General features: G+C 39.1%; 1 protein-coding gene across 4 annotated transcripts in view; it reads right to left on the bottom strand.

Annotated features, from left to right (window-relative positions):
* Window positions 1-264: 264 nt before the first annotated feature.
* LOC146464263 (contactin-3-like) overlaps window positions 265-17,884 on the bottom strand; it is a 35,059-nt gene continuing 17,439 nt past the window's right edge. For 3 of the 4 annotated variants that reach the window (XM_085129989.1, XM_085129987.1, XM_085129988.1), the window contains 14 exons: window positions 17,722-17,827; window positions 16,826-17,007; window positions 15,341-15,607; window positions 14,385-14,669; window positions 13,415-13,741; window positions 11,462-11,767; window positions 10,810-11,106; window positions 9,941-10,062; window positions 9,467-9,653; window positions 8,406-8,477; window positions 7,556-7,843; window positions 5,908-6,011; window positions 3,580-3,766; window positions 265-2,504 (listed from right to left, as the gene is read on the bottom strand). In XM_085129989.1, coding sequence (XP_084986115.1) covers window positions 2,386-2,504; window positions 3,580-3,766; window positions 5,908-6,011; window positions 7,556-7,843; window positions 8,406-8,477; window positions 9,467-9,653; window positions 9,941-10,062; window positions 10,810-11,106; window positions 11,462-11,767; window positions 13,415-13,741; window positions 14,385-14,669; window positions 15,341-15,607; window positions 16,826-17,007; window positions 17,722-17,827 — 2,849 coding nt within the window. In that variant the 3' untranslated portion in view covers window positions 265-2,385. The remainder of the gene's footprint in view (window positions 2,505-3,579; window positions 3,767-5,907; window positions 6,012-7,555; window positions 7,844-8,405; window positions 8,478-9,466; window positions 9,654-9,940; window positions 10,063-10,809; window positions 11,107-11,461; window positions 11,768-13,414; window positions 13,742-14,384; window positions 14,670-15,340; window positions 15,608-16,825; window positions 17,008-17,721; window positions 17,828-17,884) is intronic. The other variant, XM_085129990.1, reaches the window with a different exon arrangement.

Below are 17,884 nucleotides of genomic sequence, written 5' to 3'. Positions count from 1 at the left end.
AAGTAGCAAAGACAAGTGAAGTTAGATTTCCAAGTGACGTTTTCTTTGCTGTCGCCGTTGTTATTGCGTAAGTTCCCTATTTAGACCATGCAACGGGAAAAACGTTTTTCCAATCGAGTGTATATCAATACCCTCTATAGAAGACCAAAGGTATGATCTTACTCGTTGACGAAGGACGAACACTGAACTTAGGCATTTTCTGTAGAAAAGCATTCACACAACCCTTGTATGTAACTTCAAGGTCCAGGCAAAAAAAGGAAGCACTTCAAATTTCCAAGAAGTCTTATTTTATTTCTATTTATCAGAGCGGTGTTTCAACGCAAAACACATAGATGCGTTAAACCTTTCATCCGCTGGGCTGGAAATCAAAATTAACGAGAACACAGAACTAAAACCAAACGAAATGTCGATCAGGCCCTTTTTTCTCTGGTTACTATTAAGGAACCACTGACATATAATTGATAGCTTTCACCAACTGAACGAGGTAAGGCATAAAAAAGGTGTATGAAGGATAATGATGGTCAGAAGGATGCTCAGTTTAGTGGTCTGTACACCTTGATCGTAAGAAACAACCCTTAAATGGCCTAAACCAGTTTAGTGGAAGACGGTCAAGGAGATGCTAAATTCAACAGCGGGTGAACACAGATTGCGAGTTTTGATCACCGTAAATGTTTTTAATCAAAAGAGTTTTGTGGAGTATCCTAACATAAAGGGCAGAAATGTTAACATCCTTTTTTGACTTTTTGACTGAGAATAGTCTCCTAATATTACTTTGAGGAATAGATCTTAAGCGAGAGACGCTCGTAAGAGCTTATAAAAATTGCGCGAAAAGCGAGCGACACACGTCGTTTCTGTCGCGAGAAGCAATTTTCTCGTCGCGCGTTTGCTTCACTCACTTTACGTTCCCTAAGAGACATGGCGGACTTTTCTCGTAGTCTATTACTAGTATGCTTATATATTTGCTTGGTCCAACACTTATGTTCAGAAATGCACCTAGTCCCGAATCTGTGTACCTTATATAAGACAGACCTTGTCGTTATTTTCATAAGACCTAATGTTGGATAGAAGTATTTGTTTCAGTAAGAATTTAGGGTAGGGGACACTTTGTGATGCTTATCATACAGTTCATTAATCTTCTTCAGCATGCATTTCTGGACATATCATCCAAACGAGAAAACAAGATAACGACACCAATGGGTTCCTAGTGACAAGTAACGCTTTTGGTATCGTTTATGTCGTTTTCGAGCTGTTTGATTAAAGCCATACCGATATAGTTTACATAATAGAGCAAGCCAACCCTCTGAAAAATTTATAAGTTCAGTTTTCTATATGATCGCAGTCGACAATGGATCTACGAACTGCGTGACAAGTATTTCTTCAAGTTTAAGATTATGAATTACATACACGGACATCTCATATTTTACGGTACACAATTCAATGTTAGTCTTAACCCCCTTCCCCCCCCCCCCTCCCAAAAAAAAAAATGCCATGGCGACATGGAAACTCTGAAATAATTTCATTTTTTTTTTCTTTACCATCTTGATTCTCACGCACACTGTGACGAAATACTAGGGAATGGAGCAAAAGATTCCAAACACTGGTCACGCGAACGTAGATTGATTGTCAAATCAAGTACCTGGATATTTTTTTCTATAAAAGCATTTTCGAAGCTGTTGTTACCCCTGGATATCAGGTATGACTACAGAAAATGTCCCCAACGATCTCCTTAAGCACTTATACATTAAGGTAATTTATCATTTATGATCAGATTTTCTAATTATCATTACCCTCATGGCGAGATCTTTTAAATACAGCATACACGTTAACACTGATTATGCAGCTGTGGAGCTCGAACTCTTCAATGATCACGCATTGGGTTCATCAGTCATCATCCGTAATTATATCTTTACAAATATTGTAACTTATATAGTACATAATAAAATGTTCAACCGTTTGTACTAAACGGGATTAAACAACAACGCAATTTAGTCCTTAGTTATACAATTGTAAACCAACTGGGCTCCTGCAGTTCTACATTTTCCCAACGTTGGACGCAATATTTTATTTTCTTCAGCAACAGAGTATAACGTCTTTCATGTCCTTTTTTGCTCAGAGACAAACGATTAATCGCCATTGATCGGCGCATAACGTTTATTGATTCCGAAATATTGTCAAACATTGTCATATTCCAGGTTGTATGACATTTGAGTTCAGTTGAGTGAACCAACAGTTAGTAAAGTTGCAAATTATGCGGTTCTTCTGCCAGCGTTGTTCGAATTCTCTCGCACAACACCAGTTTGGATTTCTGAACGGTTCTCTTTGCATGTGTTTTGTATCTCTGCAGAGATATACGAGGCGAATGAATGAGCTGTGCTTTCCCGGATGTTATCTGACCTGTAACCACCGCAGGCTCATGAAGTAAAGTAGTATGGAGCCAAGTAGCAACATACTCGAGCTTTTATTGGCAACTCCGACTGACTGTATGCTCCTGGCTTTAACTTTAACTGTTCGAGAAATGAAGAAAAAATAAACAGTTTATACGTTGAAAAAAAAGAGCAATGGAAATTAAATCATGCATTAAAGCAGACGCCTTTGGACAAGACAAGTGGAAATGATATTGGACTGACCCATCTCAAGTCGCCCATAGATAAGAGGGGTTTGTTTCTATGGAAACCGTGGTGCTGCGTGGGTGTCTGATGTTTTCTCTTAAAACCGTCGCCTACCTGTCAAATCTTTGCCTTTTTCACGAAAACAATCACTTAAACATGTCACGTGACCTATAGCACTTCTTGCAATGCTTAGAAATTTTAAGAATGATAAGACATTTTAATCTGCCAAATTTCAGTTCAGTGTCATTCAATTTGTTAAAGTTATCTCGAATAAACCATTGCCGCTCTTAAAAGCCCTTAATCCAGGCCTTAAACTGCTTGAGATGGGAACGAATATCAGTTTTCCTGAACGAAGTTGATAAATTAATTTGGCCACCGTAAGAAATACCAGATGTGACGTTTCAAGCGCAAGCCCCTCGTCAATCGCTCTAATGAAAAGCTAGGCCCGAAATGTCAGCTCTACAATCTCTTGATGATTGCCAAATTACCCTATCAGCTTGGTTGACAAAACTCATACGATTCGGTCAGTTTATTCAACAACTATTGCCAGATCTGAACACTTCATCTGTCTTCATACTCTCAGTTTAGCATTACCCAGACAACATTAGATTTGGAAATTGTCATTATAAGGACTTTTAAGCTAGGACTCTGTTTCCAAGTCTTCAAAAAATCCAAACGTTGCTGCCTCTTCCTTTGACTCAGATGTGTGTAAACATTTCCAACTTGATTTAGTGAAACATGAAACTGATGTATTTTGGTTGTTCTTGTATTAATTAATTCAGTTAAAAAATATTCATGAATCCTACTCCTACTCTTCACCAGTTGATTTATAGCTTCTTTCTGTCTGGCTAAATTGTGTTTGTTTATCCAATTTAATCCACCTTTATTATCTCGTTTGGACATTGTCTATATAGAAGAAGGCCCCTGCGTTTTAAATAGGTGTTTAATTATTAGTGAAATCACAAAATACCTTTCCCCGCAGTGACTCGCTTTGATCTGGGTCCAAGAATATAATGGCCGCCATGCAGTATCTTGAAGGCTGCTATCTCGAAATGATATTTATATTCATTATCGAGACCCAGAAAGACTTGTTCCTGTCTCTTCGTTTTATCGACATCAACGGTTCGTATCTTTCCGTCTTTTCGCCAGTAAAAAATCTAAAAAAAAAACAAAAAACAACAAAATTGAAATTAAAAGCTGAAAAGGAAAACAAGCAACTACTCTTGGGTTTGCAAGATAGTATTAAAACGTATTAAGTCTAATAGTTTAGCAAAGGATCGCATGGCGTGGCATGGCATGGTACAGTACAGTACAGCACTGCACAGCACTACGTATACGCAGTATAGTATAGTATAGTATAGTATAGTATAGTATAGCATAGCATAGCATAGCATAGCATAGCATAGCATAGTATAGTGTAGTGTAGTGTAGTATAGTATAGTATAGAATAGTATAGTATAGTATAGCATAGCATAGCATAGCATAGCATAGCATAGCATAGCATAGCATAGCATAGTATAGTATAGTATAGTATAGTATAGTATAGTATAGTATAGTATAGTATAGTATAGTATAGTATAGTATAGTATAGTATACCACTAATAAAGTTCTGATGGCTTTGAAGTGGATGATTCAACTTCCTTTTTTTATTGTTTTGTTTACACCGATTCTATTAGTTCGCTTGCATAGCCTAAGTCGAAATCATCATCTGATCTGAGCAACACAAGAACACCTTAAACACGGAGCGATCCTATAAGACCAGGCTGAACAGTTCAGCCTGTCAATCAAAAATCCCAAACGCGCGTATGGGATTGGTTGATTACCAAAGGTCTTATTTTAGCACGTTCAAGCTCCCGCAACTTCGATTCGAAAGGACGTGACGAGTCGGCGGAAAAGCTGTTTTAGTTCGAATTATTTTGTTCAAAATCGATCCAACGAATATGGCTACAGAAGAAACAAACAAACAAACAACGCTTTATTAAAAATAGACAGTTACAAGGTCCTTATATACCTACCCGCAAATAGCTGAAGCTAGTCGAGGCGAAGAAGAATTTAGAAAGTTAAGTTATCCGTCTATTTTGAGATCGGAAATTCATTTATCGGCTGGTAAAATCTTATCCTTTCGAGATATTTCCGAAATGATTAGGATAAAGTTAATTTCGTAAATAAACTCTGTCTCGAAATAGGTTGTTCTTCTAAAACCGGCTTCCGAGATGGAATTGCTTCGATCCTTTGTGTCGTTTAGAGGGGGAGAGCTAAGTAAAGACACAAAGTCGCGGAAGCGAAGCCTAGAAGAAACAACGGAGCGGGCAACGGAGGAGAAAAGTGAAGTGTCTCAAGCGGCGAGCGATCGCACGCAAGACGACGGAGCTGGTAATCTTTTTGAAGTCGGCCTCTTTATTGCTTACTGTATAAACTTAGAATATATTTAGTACTGGCTAATTTTAATACTGATGTGAGAGCCATTGCCATTATCATTTCATCCATAAGATACATGAGAGCAACATCAGGTCTTGTTTTGTTTATATCTTTGGTGATTTTTCGAATTGATTTTGCAAATTATGCAAATATGCATGATCACGTACTGAATGTGTTTAGATGTTTTTATTTTGTGCATAGAAGTTTAGAATTTATTACTGCCACCTCCAGCGGATAAGTAGAGTTAGTTTTCACGTACGTGATCAATAGATTCACAAGCGGTAAGCTGAACCCAACATGACGACTCGAGCGGCCGTTTAGCGGAAAACATCTGCCAAAGTTTGAAAATCCCGCCAGTTTTGGCGAACAACACAGACTCGTTTTGGTTATCGGCATGTTCAGATGGAGGGATACAGATGTCCAGTTCGTCGCAGGCTTCAGTTTATAATGGCTTCGATCTTTGTAATGTGTATTTGGTAGAAGGATTTCGAATTTCGAGGTAAGTTTCGTATCATTCGATTGCGGCAACGACCGAAACTTGATTATTTCCGTTATTATCGTTAATCTCGCTAATTTCTGGTGCTTTACAAGATATATAGTCAGCGTTTAGCTTATTTTTATTGATAAATCGATTCCCTCTTCGATTTTACAAACGATAGTTCTTCTCTCTTTTTTCCTCGACCGTTACCGACGCCATCCACCATTATAATGATCCGTTTGGAAGCCAACAAAGCGCTTCAAAGGGGGCGTGTCCTTCCCTTTTAATGGATCGCTCCGTGTTTAATACTGCACTTTTATTATTCTCTCTTCACATTGGACCTTCAAAAGAAAATCAAAGTGCCGCAAATAGTCCGTAATGCATTGAGTCTCCTCTACCTACCCGAAAACCTTCATTGTCTTCCAATGAACTTTTCCACGACAGTCTCGCTTCCTTGTTGATCTCATCAAATACTACCGCCACATTGTATGGAGAATCGTGTGGTGCTGAAAGAAAGACAACTAGTTACTACTTGAGAATCATGTATTATTCTAGAAAGTGACACAGGCAAACTCGGATAAAAGAAATCCGAGTGCCCCTATCAGAAGCCGAACCTAAGACCTTCCGATTACAAGTTCGGATGCTCTACCAAAAGTACAGGAGACTCGTGGGAGCTAAGGCCATTAAACTAGGTTCATGGGACAATTATCCTGCATACTGCTAGGATTTGAATGTCGAACGTGTGGTATATGAAATAAATGTGATGGTAAACTTCAAGCCTGGTGAATGAATGAGAATGATGTATTATTCTAGACAGTGACACAGTGGTAAAGCATCCGAACTAGAAATCGGAAGGTCTTAGGTTCGACTTCTGATGGAAGCACTCGGATTTCTTTTTGACGAGTATGCCTGTGTCACTTTCTAAAATAATACATCATTCTTATTCATTCACCAGGCTTAAAATGTACAAATAACATTTATTTCATAGTTACTACTTCTAACAAAAAATACAACTCTCAGCCAGAATCCGCTTTAAGTACAAGTGACGGCTGAGACGTCAACGAATTCAAATCTATTAAGCTCGTTAGAAGGTCGGCAAAAATTCGGCTGTTGTCTCAAAAGTCGAATTTATGTGTATTTCTCGCGCAGTTGCCTTTCGCCAAGACGCCATATTGAATATTGTGGAATGAAAATGAATATTCACACATAAGTATGATGGGTGCGTTTTATTCGACACGGCAGAAATTCGATGTTTGAAGTGTTGTTGGGTAATACTGCACAGCTAGTCGACCTTACGGGAAAAGTTTGACAGCCGATTCAGACGTCGAACGTTAGTCGTGTCGACGGAACTCGGCAAAGATGCGATGTTGGAACTAAACCAAGGAGTGTTATTGGTATGAGGTGGTTTAGCGGGCAGAGCGAGCAGAGCGCGGTCTGGAGACGAGAAAGGAAGACCCCAGACTGAGCTTCATTGTTTCGTCTCCCTATACCCCAATTCGGAGCCTTTTCACAGGCTCGGTACATTCACTCAAAGGGTGCGTTTTGGGGGACATATTCAGTGTACTCTGCAAAAAGGAATACATTAAAAAATCTATACTGTTTCCCGGTAACGAAAAAATGGCTAACATAAAGGCATCAGATTCTCATTAATGTTTTAGAAGAAGAATGTATTAAGCATTTCGAATATTGTGATCTTCGAATATCCGGAATGTCCAAAAAAAAAAATAAAATAGATAAAGGAACGCGTCCTAAGCTCATCTGGAGTGTCGTTCACATTGCCACATTCTTTTGACATTCTTTTCTTCTAAAATTCTCCTCAATTTTCTTGCTACGTGGAAACATTGATATTTGGTTTTAAGCCCCCCTCCAGGTTACTGTACCAACACACACCGTTGAACATTTTCCAAGCTTCTTCTAGTCGTAAAAAGACTTGACCAAAACTGGAAACCGTGTAAGGGTAAGTCATATCATCACAATTTAACAATTTTCGGACACTTGATCATCTCCTTTTATAACTATCTAATGACAGTGTTGACACAAGTATACTAACCTGCTGTTAGGTCAAAGGTACTAACCACAGGCGGACCTTTTCCCATTTTGTTTACAGCCAGAATTGAGATCCTGTACTTGGCTGTCGGGTCAAACTTGTAGTGGAAACTTATCTCAGTCGAACTGTCAGTGGTGTATCCAGTTATGGCCGTTGTTAAATCCGACAGTTTCTGTGCAGTGACTTGATAGCCTGTGATAATGCCATTTATATGCTCTGGTGGATTCCATTGCAGTAAAATGAAGGATTGATTTTGAACATGTAGCGAAAGGCCACGAGGGGAGCCCGGTACTGCGAAGAATAAGAAAAAATACAAACGAATTAGTTGGTAAATCACACTAGCAACGGCGATGCAACAGTAAAAAAAAATACAGGTTTATTATTACAGATTTTTTGATATAATAAGCTCTAAGAACTGTTGAACTGTTTCTACAACTTTGAATTTTTATTCTTCGCCGCATTAACTTTATCATGAAACCTACACCCACCTCTACACCCTTTTCAGCAAAACATCCAATTTGTTTCGAGGAGTTGGCATATGCCCTGCCTCCCTTCCCTTAAAAGATAATATTTGCGGCCACAATTTTTGTTTGCCTGTTGTGCTGAGCTAGCCAAGCTTTGTGAGGAATTCACTCGTCTTCAAACATTCAGACAAGAAAACAGTTATACGTAAAATAGCCGATAATTAGCACCAAGTTGATTGAGCAAGCTATTTAGCTCAAACTTCATTAGTATAGCGTAAAACGTTTACGACTGAAAAGCGTATATAAACATTGTGTATGGAGGGAACAACATATTAAGAGGTTTCGTTGAAGGCCTTTATAAGCAGAACAGTAATTAGCTGTGTACTAACAATCTCCTGGACAAACACGACTCTGGTCTTGTTCATCAGAACATAATCCTGTACCATTACTGCCAACCAACTCTGTGCAGGTGTGAATATAATTGAATTTATTTAATTTCTTATACATCTCGCTATAGGGTCCTTTTTGACTACTGTGTACGTGCAGATTTTAAAACGCACGACGCGTTAGCCTGTTCGAGGCCCTGGGTTTAAGGCCTTCAGATAATGTGGAGTAGCGCGGCGAAAACTGCAATGAGAGCGAATGATAATTAGGTGGGGGAGAAGGTCTCTTCTCGTTTCTTCGCGCGCGCAATTTATTTAGGCTGTTTTCTGTTATCTGAACGCAAGGAACAGGGTAACAAATATATTTCGATGGCATTAGACCAGATTATCAGTTAAAATAATCAAGCAAGAAACCAGAGCACTCAAGATACAACAAAAAACACTCTCACAAGATTTTGTGTCTTAATTACTGGGTACTACCAAGGGCTTCTCGGCGGGCCCTAGTCACCTCTATAACCAAAGAAGGTTAAGCCCTGTAAAATTATTTTCTGGAACCAAACGAAAACAGTTTTCTTTCTAACCATAATTCTCATATTTTCTGCTTTGCATCTTGGTCAGAGATTCAATTTCGTACCGTGCTATTGAGACAAACGTTATGGGTTGTAAAAGAATCTCAAAACTAAACAAACAAGTACATTTTTTACGGCTCGATGGAAGAGCAGTGACTGTTAAAAATAATGTAACACCGTGTTTGAATAAAGTTATTAAACTGACTGAACAACTGTTTAGGCAGACTAGCGACTTAATTTATTGAGCAAACTCTAGAACATCATAGAGGTATTATCGGTCATCCTTGTATCCTCTAGCATTGAGACAACTGGAGTTATAATCAGAATACGGAGTACCCTACGCTCTACTCTAGAAGCGAACAGGAAAACTAATGAATGGTTCTCTACCGTTAGATGACCCATGGTAGACAGCCTTTGAGTCTATCTAGAAGGTACTCTTTGAGTAGAGCTAGTTCCCTTCATGGGATAAGTAATGCATGAGCGCTCATGATTACTTACTGGATTCAGGTGTAGTCAACGGGCCCACAAGGTTGCTGAATGGTCCGTCTCCTTTGCTGTTGTAAGCGACAACTTGAAATCTGTATGAGGTGTAAGCTTGTAGGTGAAGAGTGGTAGAAGTGTCGATTGTTGCTACGAATTGAGCTTTATGAGGAGTTTGGCCACTTGGAGTACTCCAGAAATACACCTGCGACAAGGAGAAGAAAACATTGAAGTGTAACAATTCTAAGACGTGACTAAAAATGACAGAATATCTAGTACAACTTGGTTAAGTCAAGTTTGGCTTTGACTCTTGTTTCAAAAACTAACTGACGAATTAAAGGCTTTATTTTTAATCAATGGTTATTTAAGTGTGAGTTTTAACCACTGGCTGAGGAGACTATACCTACTATGTGTAATATATAATGACGCAATCCTTGTCCAAAATGAAATATACATGCACAACAGACGTGTGTTCGTCAAATTGCAAATTACCTTGTACCCTAGAAGCTCTCCGCGGACTTCTTCTCTCGTATCATGTACTTTGGTCCAAGTTGCATATGCTGTCGTGGGAGATGTAATACGCACGTCAAGATTTCGCGGAGATCCGATAGGTTCTGTCGGATAAAAAATAAAAGGCAAAATTACAGAAGTGCGGAATAACAATTTGCTGGTGCAATCTGACCCCAAAAAGGTATGGGTTAAACTAAAAAAAAAAACTTACAGTAATGGCGATGCATGTAAATAACCCCCAACGAAGAAAACTAGGCTTTCAGGAAACATCCTGTACTAAAGAATTAGCCGATAGGTGCATTTGTTTTGTTTTTGTTTGTTTGTTGGTTGGTTTGTTTCCTGCGAACTAAGCGTGAATAAATAAGCAATAACTGTGACTATGACTAAATAGTAATACTGATACCTCTTGATATTTAGTTGTAAAAATGTCAGAAGAAATTAACGTACCCGTGTGTGTATAAACAGTTCTTTGCAGAAGGTGCCCTTCCCTTTATTCATTTTTTTGTTTTGTTTTTGTTTTTGTTTATTTATTTATTTTTTTTTGTTGCTAAATTGGTTAACATTTTGGAGAGTCAAGGCCACATGAATCTATCAACCCCCCATAATTATTCATATGCAGCTGCTGGCCCCTAACTGTGCCTGGAAGGGGGGCGAGAAGGGATGGGGGATGGGGGAGGCAGATCCGTCCTACATAACTAACTCTCGAGAGAATTAGACCTGCGGCAATTAAATCTAGAGGGTGAATACCGATAGATTCCGATAAATTTTCAAAAAAAAGGCGTGAAGCTTACAGAGACGAAAATTAAGGCGAATTAAAGTAAGACATATTTCTCTATTTTAACAATACTTACTTTTCTCTCCTGAATAAGCAGACACATTTTTACACTTGGGCCCAAAACCGAAATCGTTAGCAGCCTGTAGCTGTATTATGTACTCCACATAGTACTCTGTCCCCGAAACGATAAAAGATGACTGGTTCTTGACTTCACTTCGAAATAATTTCTCACTACCGTCAGCCCTTTGGTAGTACACCACATAGTAAAGTCCCGGACCATTGTGGTTGATAGGTGGTATGGGTTTCCATGTGATCGTAAGGGTAGAAGAAGATGTCCCTTCCCCACGTATCTCCTGGGGACACTTGGTTGGAGCTAAAGGGAGACAGCAATATAATATGACACTTAAGGAATGGGCAAAGTAAAAGTTATTAAATTCTCGCCAGCTGCGCTTAATTACTCTTGAAGTTCTAAAACTAAGCATTAAACGGGGGGAAAGTAGCTCGAGGGTGACAAGGAGCGAGCGCAAGACGTTAATGTGAGCAGAGCTAAAGGCAGGTCAAATAATTCCCCAATATAAATATAAGGTGAGATCTAGAATTTGCGCAAAAGAAGGTACATGAAGAATAGTCACAGGAACGGAGCTTTTGAAGTTCAATACCGATTGCACGAATCAGAATCTCGTGTTCCCAGTACCCCGTTATCTGCAGAAAGTACACGAAAGACCTACCTGTAGGCGGTGCTTGAAAGCTGGAAGACGGAGAACTAGGGGTGCTGTTACCAATGCCATTCACAGCAACCACACGAAAAGTGTACTGTCGCCATGGTGACAGCGAAATTTGTGTCCAGCCTTTGTCAGGATCAGTCTCCTCAGCGATGGTCTCCCAAGTGTGAGGAGAAAACTGCGTGGTACACTGGATTACAACTTTCCGAATCGGACTGCTGTTTGATTTTCCTAATGTCCAAGTAACATTGACGTAATCTCGTCTGTTGATTGTATTCTGGATGTCTACATTCGTCGGTGGATCTGGAGGACCTGTTGAGGATGATAGAAAACATAAGAGTTTGGTCCTGTAAAGTAGAAAAGCATTATAATGCCAATCATGGCTCATTTATATCGATGGATAACAGCATAGCTTAGTTCCATTTCCTGCACTGCTTTGTCAACGTAAACTTTTGGTCGACCACCTCTGTCCTTTTAACAACACCACTTGGCAAAATCAAAATCGAATAGCTTTGTCACCCAATCTCCTACATATTCATCATTAGGATCGCCGCGTTAACGCTTCTCGGAGAAACGCTGTGTGACAACCAAACTAGCGACTGCGTAGAGGAACATGTCCTACCCACGAGAATACGTTTGTTCATGTTTTCCTTTATTTGTCGACAAGAAGAAATTGTGCATTATTAATGGAAATAAGTAACGTTTGTATTTTAATTTGAGGATTGAAAAACAAATTGATAATAAACAGAAATTTCTGCGGCACATCGACAGAGAGACTCCTCGTTACTCTTTCCTGGTCAAAATGGAATTTGGAAATGTAGGTTTTTGTGGAGAAAGGAAAACCGGAAAACTCCAGTTTAAACCCTCGGAGGGATAAGAAACAACAGCAATTTCAACCGCCATTGACCTTTACTCCGGCAATCTAACCAGCGCCGCACTTCGGTGCGGAGGCGAGTACTCTCAGTACGTATACTCTCCCATCCCTACTTGCGTCTTATTCAAGTTTTACTTCTTTAGGATCTATGTACATCAAGACGGGATGTACAAGATAGGGGAGTTGAGATTACAGTCAGTTGTGTGATTTCAAATCTGAAAGATGCAAGGCTCTTTTAAAAGGCGTTTTAATAAATCTGAGTACGAGTACTCTCAATACGTATACTCTTCCATCCCTACTTGCGTCTCATTTTTAGTTTTACTTCTTTAGGACATCAAGACGGGATGTATAAGATAGGGGTGTTGACATTACAGTCAGTTGTGTGATTTTAAATCTGAAAGATGCAAGGCTCTTTTAAAAGGCATTTTAATAAATCTTAGAACGAGTACTCTCAGTACGTATACTCTTCCATCCCTACTTGCGTCTCATTTTAGTTTTAGATTTGAAAAGTCGTTCGCGTACACAATCCCGTATTCGAAGCCAAGTCTGAAGGTCCCTAGTACGACTCCAGCGGATGCGATATTTTTATTTGTTTATTTATTTGTTTATTTATTTATTTATTTATTTATTTATTTATTTATTTCAATTTATTTATTTATTCTTTATTTAGTTTTTCCGCCATTTCTCCATTATATAATTATTGTAACGATTATATTTCTCCGTTGTACAATAATTACAACAATTACAAGACTACAAGACTTAGAACTACAGGGGGGTGAAGGGGGGGGGGGGGGGGGTGTTGGAGAAGGGCAAAATATAGGTAAACTAATTATGTGCCCTTTGGGTTAATTACATTTTTTAAGATTAAGGAGCAAAACTTACATACGAGATTTTGATGTTAACTTATTACCATTTTGAAAGTCCGGGCCCAAAACAGACTTTGACAAAAGTGATACTTGACTCTAGTCTTTGAAACATTGCTGATTACTCTACTGAGAAAGCCCTCTCTTTCACTGCATGACTAAAGGGCATCAAACGATGGCAATATTTAAATTGCAGTAAATAAAGAAAACAAACCATTTTACCTTGAACTTTCAGGACGACATCTTTAGTTATTTCTTTTTTATTTCCAGATGCCTGACATTGATACCACCCGGCGTCGGAGTACCTAGCCCCGTTAATTTTCAAATATCCTCTCTGCTCACTGGTTAAAGACCGTTTGTTTCTGTGGTCTGTCCTCCAGACTGTCACGTGACGGTTGGAAACAATCCGTTTAGAAAATCTAAACCACTGAAACGAGATTTCTATTCCGTTCGATGTTAACACGCCACACATAAATTGGATATCATGCCCCAGAACCACCAGTGATGTTTGTCCTGCAGCTGGAATGTTCTCAGTAACAACTATGTACTCTGAAAACAACAACAACGATACGAAATGACATCAGATGAGTGCGTGGAGCCTTAATTAAACCTCAAACTTGATCTATCATTACTTGGACTCCGTTTACTTTCTTGAGGCCATGTAAGGGGGATAGGGAAAGGAAGATAGGCAGTTGGCCCTCTGGTGTCGCTCTTCTCAATTTCAACGCGGTTTGTGTCGTTGCATTAAGGTTCATCGTGGCATCCAGTACTAGGACGTTTGACCTAGAAGGGTCTAATTAAAGCAATCGTTGTCGTTCATTTTAATGTTAGTGCTGTCACCACGTTAATGCTCGGGTCGCTAACGACCACAGATTTACTTGTTTCTGGCTTCTTCGTGCACGACCTCCAGAATCTTTTGAAGCAAAAATGAAGGAGTCAGGAGACCTTGACAAAGATTTAAGTCAGTGGTTAAAAGGGAGGGTCATCAAGTATAAGGTGTTGTTGTTCACAATGTAGCACAATTCTTATTTTCCAGCCAATTGAGAGATATCTAAATTGTGACCAGTATTCTAAAAGTACCCCTAATTTGATCCCTAAATTTGTCATAGAAAGTGCCTCTTCATATTCGGGGTCGTTTCTGATTTAAAACTTGCGGTAGTGCAAAAATAAAGTTTAGTTTGCTATACCTTACCTAATACATTAAGAAATCCCTTTCTGCGGGCCTTTCCGAACTTGTTAGACGCCTTACATGTGTACTCCCCAGAGTCTTCTTTGGTGACGTTGCGAATGATTAAATTCCCATTGGGACGAATGCGGTACTTGATATTACCCTGCAAGTGCATTGCTCCAAACAGCCAACTTACAGTTGGCTTGGGTTCACCTGTTGGGTTACAGGTGATCTCTACTCGAGTGTTAATGAGTGCGTTTTGGTTGGTTTCTGGAGTTCTGCTGCCAGGACCAAAACCTGCAGGGATATCTACAAAAGGGAAACAAAAATACCATTTCGTTCATTACTTATCTTATCTCTTTCCTGTCCGGCGTAGATTCCCTTTCGCTACGTCAAAAGGGGGCGATTGTCAATTGATCGAAGTAAAAGCTACGGAGAAATACACTGTAAGGAACCTTCTCAACTATACGCGATTAATGCAAACCATGCGTCCGTGAAAGAGATCATACGTTGTGACTATCAAAATGCAGGCCATTGATATTTTTTTCACGCATGTTGCAATATTACTAAGAGAAGCAAGACGTGAGAAATAACCTCTGTTGTCAGAATATTTGAAGTAAACTGGTTGCCAAATAGAAGCAGAGGGTCGTTCTGTCGTCTTGGTTTTGCAAGATTTTCTTATTTAACAATCTTGCGACTCTCAGTAACGCGTCCTTCAATTCAGTTCAATTTTATTCACACCTATTCAAATGAAATATAATATATTTTTATAGTAAGAAAAATTGAACACGCAGAGCAATTTATTTAAGTGATTTTACCTTCTAGGGAAGAAGTGCGTAGTGGCCAAAGGAGCAACGCTTTCGTGTTGGCCACTACATCTGTGCAGTTACAAATTAAATGGGGGAAGTAGAATTTATAACACTAGATGTAGAACTCTGCTAGCCTTGGGAGAAGAAAATACATCAAAACAAAGGTTTAACCTGAAACATTGAGTTTTATATCAGCGTGCATCTCCCCATGTTTATTCTTCACAAAACACTGGTAAATTCCGTCATCGGCAGTTGTCAGCCCTTTGATTGTTAAATTCCCCTCCTTAGACATGTGCCTTTCCGTCCATATCATTGGTCTGCCATTAAAGTACCATGTATACTTTACAGTAGGTATACCGAAAGCAACACAAGGTATAACTACTGTGGTGTTGGATCCTGCAATTGTTTCCCGTGGTTTTGTGACCCACTCTGGTTTTGCTGGAGAAAAGAAATTCGATGAAAAGACTATCAATACTGAATAAGATTCCCGGTTCCCACTTCTGAGCTAATAAACGCACAAGAATCAGCGCAATGACGCCCTTGCTGTGCGATAAGCACAAGCATATGATAGCATATCTTTATTATTCGAACAAGCCTAAGGAGGATAACATTTGTCATAAACCACTGATCAATTTCCGCGCACTTTCGTTGGACGAAACACGTCACGTGGTACAAAATCAGACCGTGGTCATCAGACGATAGCAATCATCCGATTCAATATCCAAAGCGCTTTTTTCCGACGAGAAAAAAACAAGAACGAGCGTCCCATTTTTAGGTCTTAACTGTTTTAATGTAATCACAGTTATCACAATATATATCGACTGATCTTGTCATCTTGTCTCGGTAATCACGCTATGGAAATGCACGGCTGTTTTTGTCTTTTTCTCGGGCAAGACCGCGTGAATTTCAGAAATTAATCGAACGGTTATAAAATAAACGAATCCCTTCCAAATGGCTCGTTTATTGGATAATAATGCACTCGGATGAAAGATCGTCCTCAGAATTTCATACTGTTCCCATCGAAGCTTTGCTTCTCGTTTAGTTCTAAGATACACCAGCCGCCTGAAAGGCGTTTATTTACTAGTTATAATAAAACATGATGTTGCCGTGTTCATGTGATCAGGCATAGCGCGTGCCAGAAAATAATGGTAAAAAGTTCATTTTTTTGTGATTGGTACAGTTGGCAGCTGACTATCTGCATTTCAAATTTACTGACCGTAGCTATGTTTCCAATTACTTCCTAAGAGACCCTGGTCAGTGGCAAACTCGCTATTCCTCTACCCCGCAAGAAATTCCTGAAGAATATTTCAAGTTACTCTAGGTTAATCCTTTGAAATAGCCTTCCCGCTTAGCTGCGGCATGCAAACTTTAATTTCTTGGAGCCTTCTGGACTGGCGAAAGCATTTATTTTACTGATATAGTACACGGCAGTTATGTTAAGTAGGCTCGAATTTTAAGTACCATTGTTTTTTCAGTAGCGCCAGTTAATTATAATTTTAATCTTAATGTACAGAAATAGCAATTTTAAGTTTAAGTCTTTGTAAAGACCTGATGAGTTGACCGTTTATAGATTAAGTAACTCATTTCAAGCGTGCAATTATGTATGATAGACGGACCGTCGTGAATGCCTCAGTTTTTTATATCAACCGTTCTTACCTTCCATGGTAATGACTGTCGTTTTGGAATCGGATTGCCCTGATTGATCACTAGCTTTGCACCTATATTTTCCAGCGTCATCTTGACTAAAACTCTTGATGACTAGTCTTCTTACGTTCCCTGTTGTCCTTCCTAACGTCATGTGCAGTCCCCTCTTCTTCAGCATTATCCTTGGAACTGGTCTGATGTTAAGAGTAAAACAATTACCTGTTTTTCGATCGATTTCAGTTGATTTTGGTTCGAGTGAACTACTACACTATTTTGTAAGCTACTTTACACAAGATGGTGATCATGCAAATGAATCCCGTTATCATTGACTTGACTATCTTATCTTGTAGCGGAGCTAGTTGCCAATTAATCAACTGACGATAAATGAATGTTGTAACGTTGGGAAAACCAAAAGAAATGACATTTGAGTAGTGCACTCCACTCCAGTCCCGAAATTAAAAGCTGAAACCAGTCATTAACTATTTAGTCACCGATTCAAGAGCATTTAAATAATTCTTAAATATATAAACTGTCTTGCAGGATATAAAATACGTCTTTAATTGCGAAAAACTAGGAATGTGACATCACATGAATTTAGGAATTACACCATTGTTTTAGAAAAGGCGCCGCCATCTTGAATTCTTGATTTCCCTAAAACCCTCACAAAAATCATCGGCGATGAAAACCAGCAAAATGTACAAAAATGAATTTTATGGAAGGACTCTTTATGTACCCCATACCCCACTCCTTCAAGAAAAGCTAAATGTAATTAGCATAGGATTGTACATTGTTTCTTTAATTTATACTTTCTGATACCCGCGGCAGGGTTACTAAGAATTCTCCAAAAATGGCCTTGGCCCCTAAAACGCTGTCCATGAATTCCTAGTTTTTACTCTACAAGTACTTACTTTCCATAAACAATACATTCTAAGACAAACTTCTCTCCCTTTAGGACTGTTTTTGATACTGTAAACTCATCAGCTACTTTTGGTGGCTTATGAAGTGACGTCTCAACTGCGAAGACAATAGAGAAGAAAACTGGTGTTGATATTGAGGCAACTTCTGCTAAAA

This window comes from Pavona decussata, unplaced genomic scaffold (genome assembly GCF_977016875.1).
Source record: "Pavona decussata unplaced genomic scaffold, jaPavDecu1.1 SCAFFOLD_166, whole genome shotgun sequence".
Taxonomy (NCBI): Eukaryota; Metazoa; Cnidaria; class Anthozoa; order Scleractinia; family Agariciidae; genus Pavona; species Pavona decussata.
The sequence above is the reverse complement of the archived record's forward strand: the minus strand, read 5'-3'. Positions and strand labels throughout refer to the sequence as shown.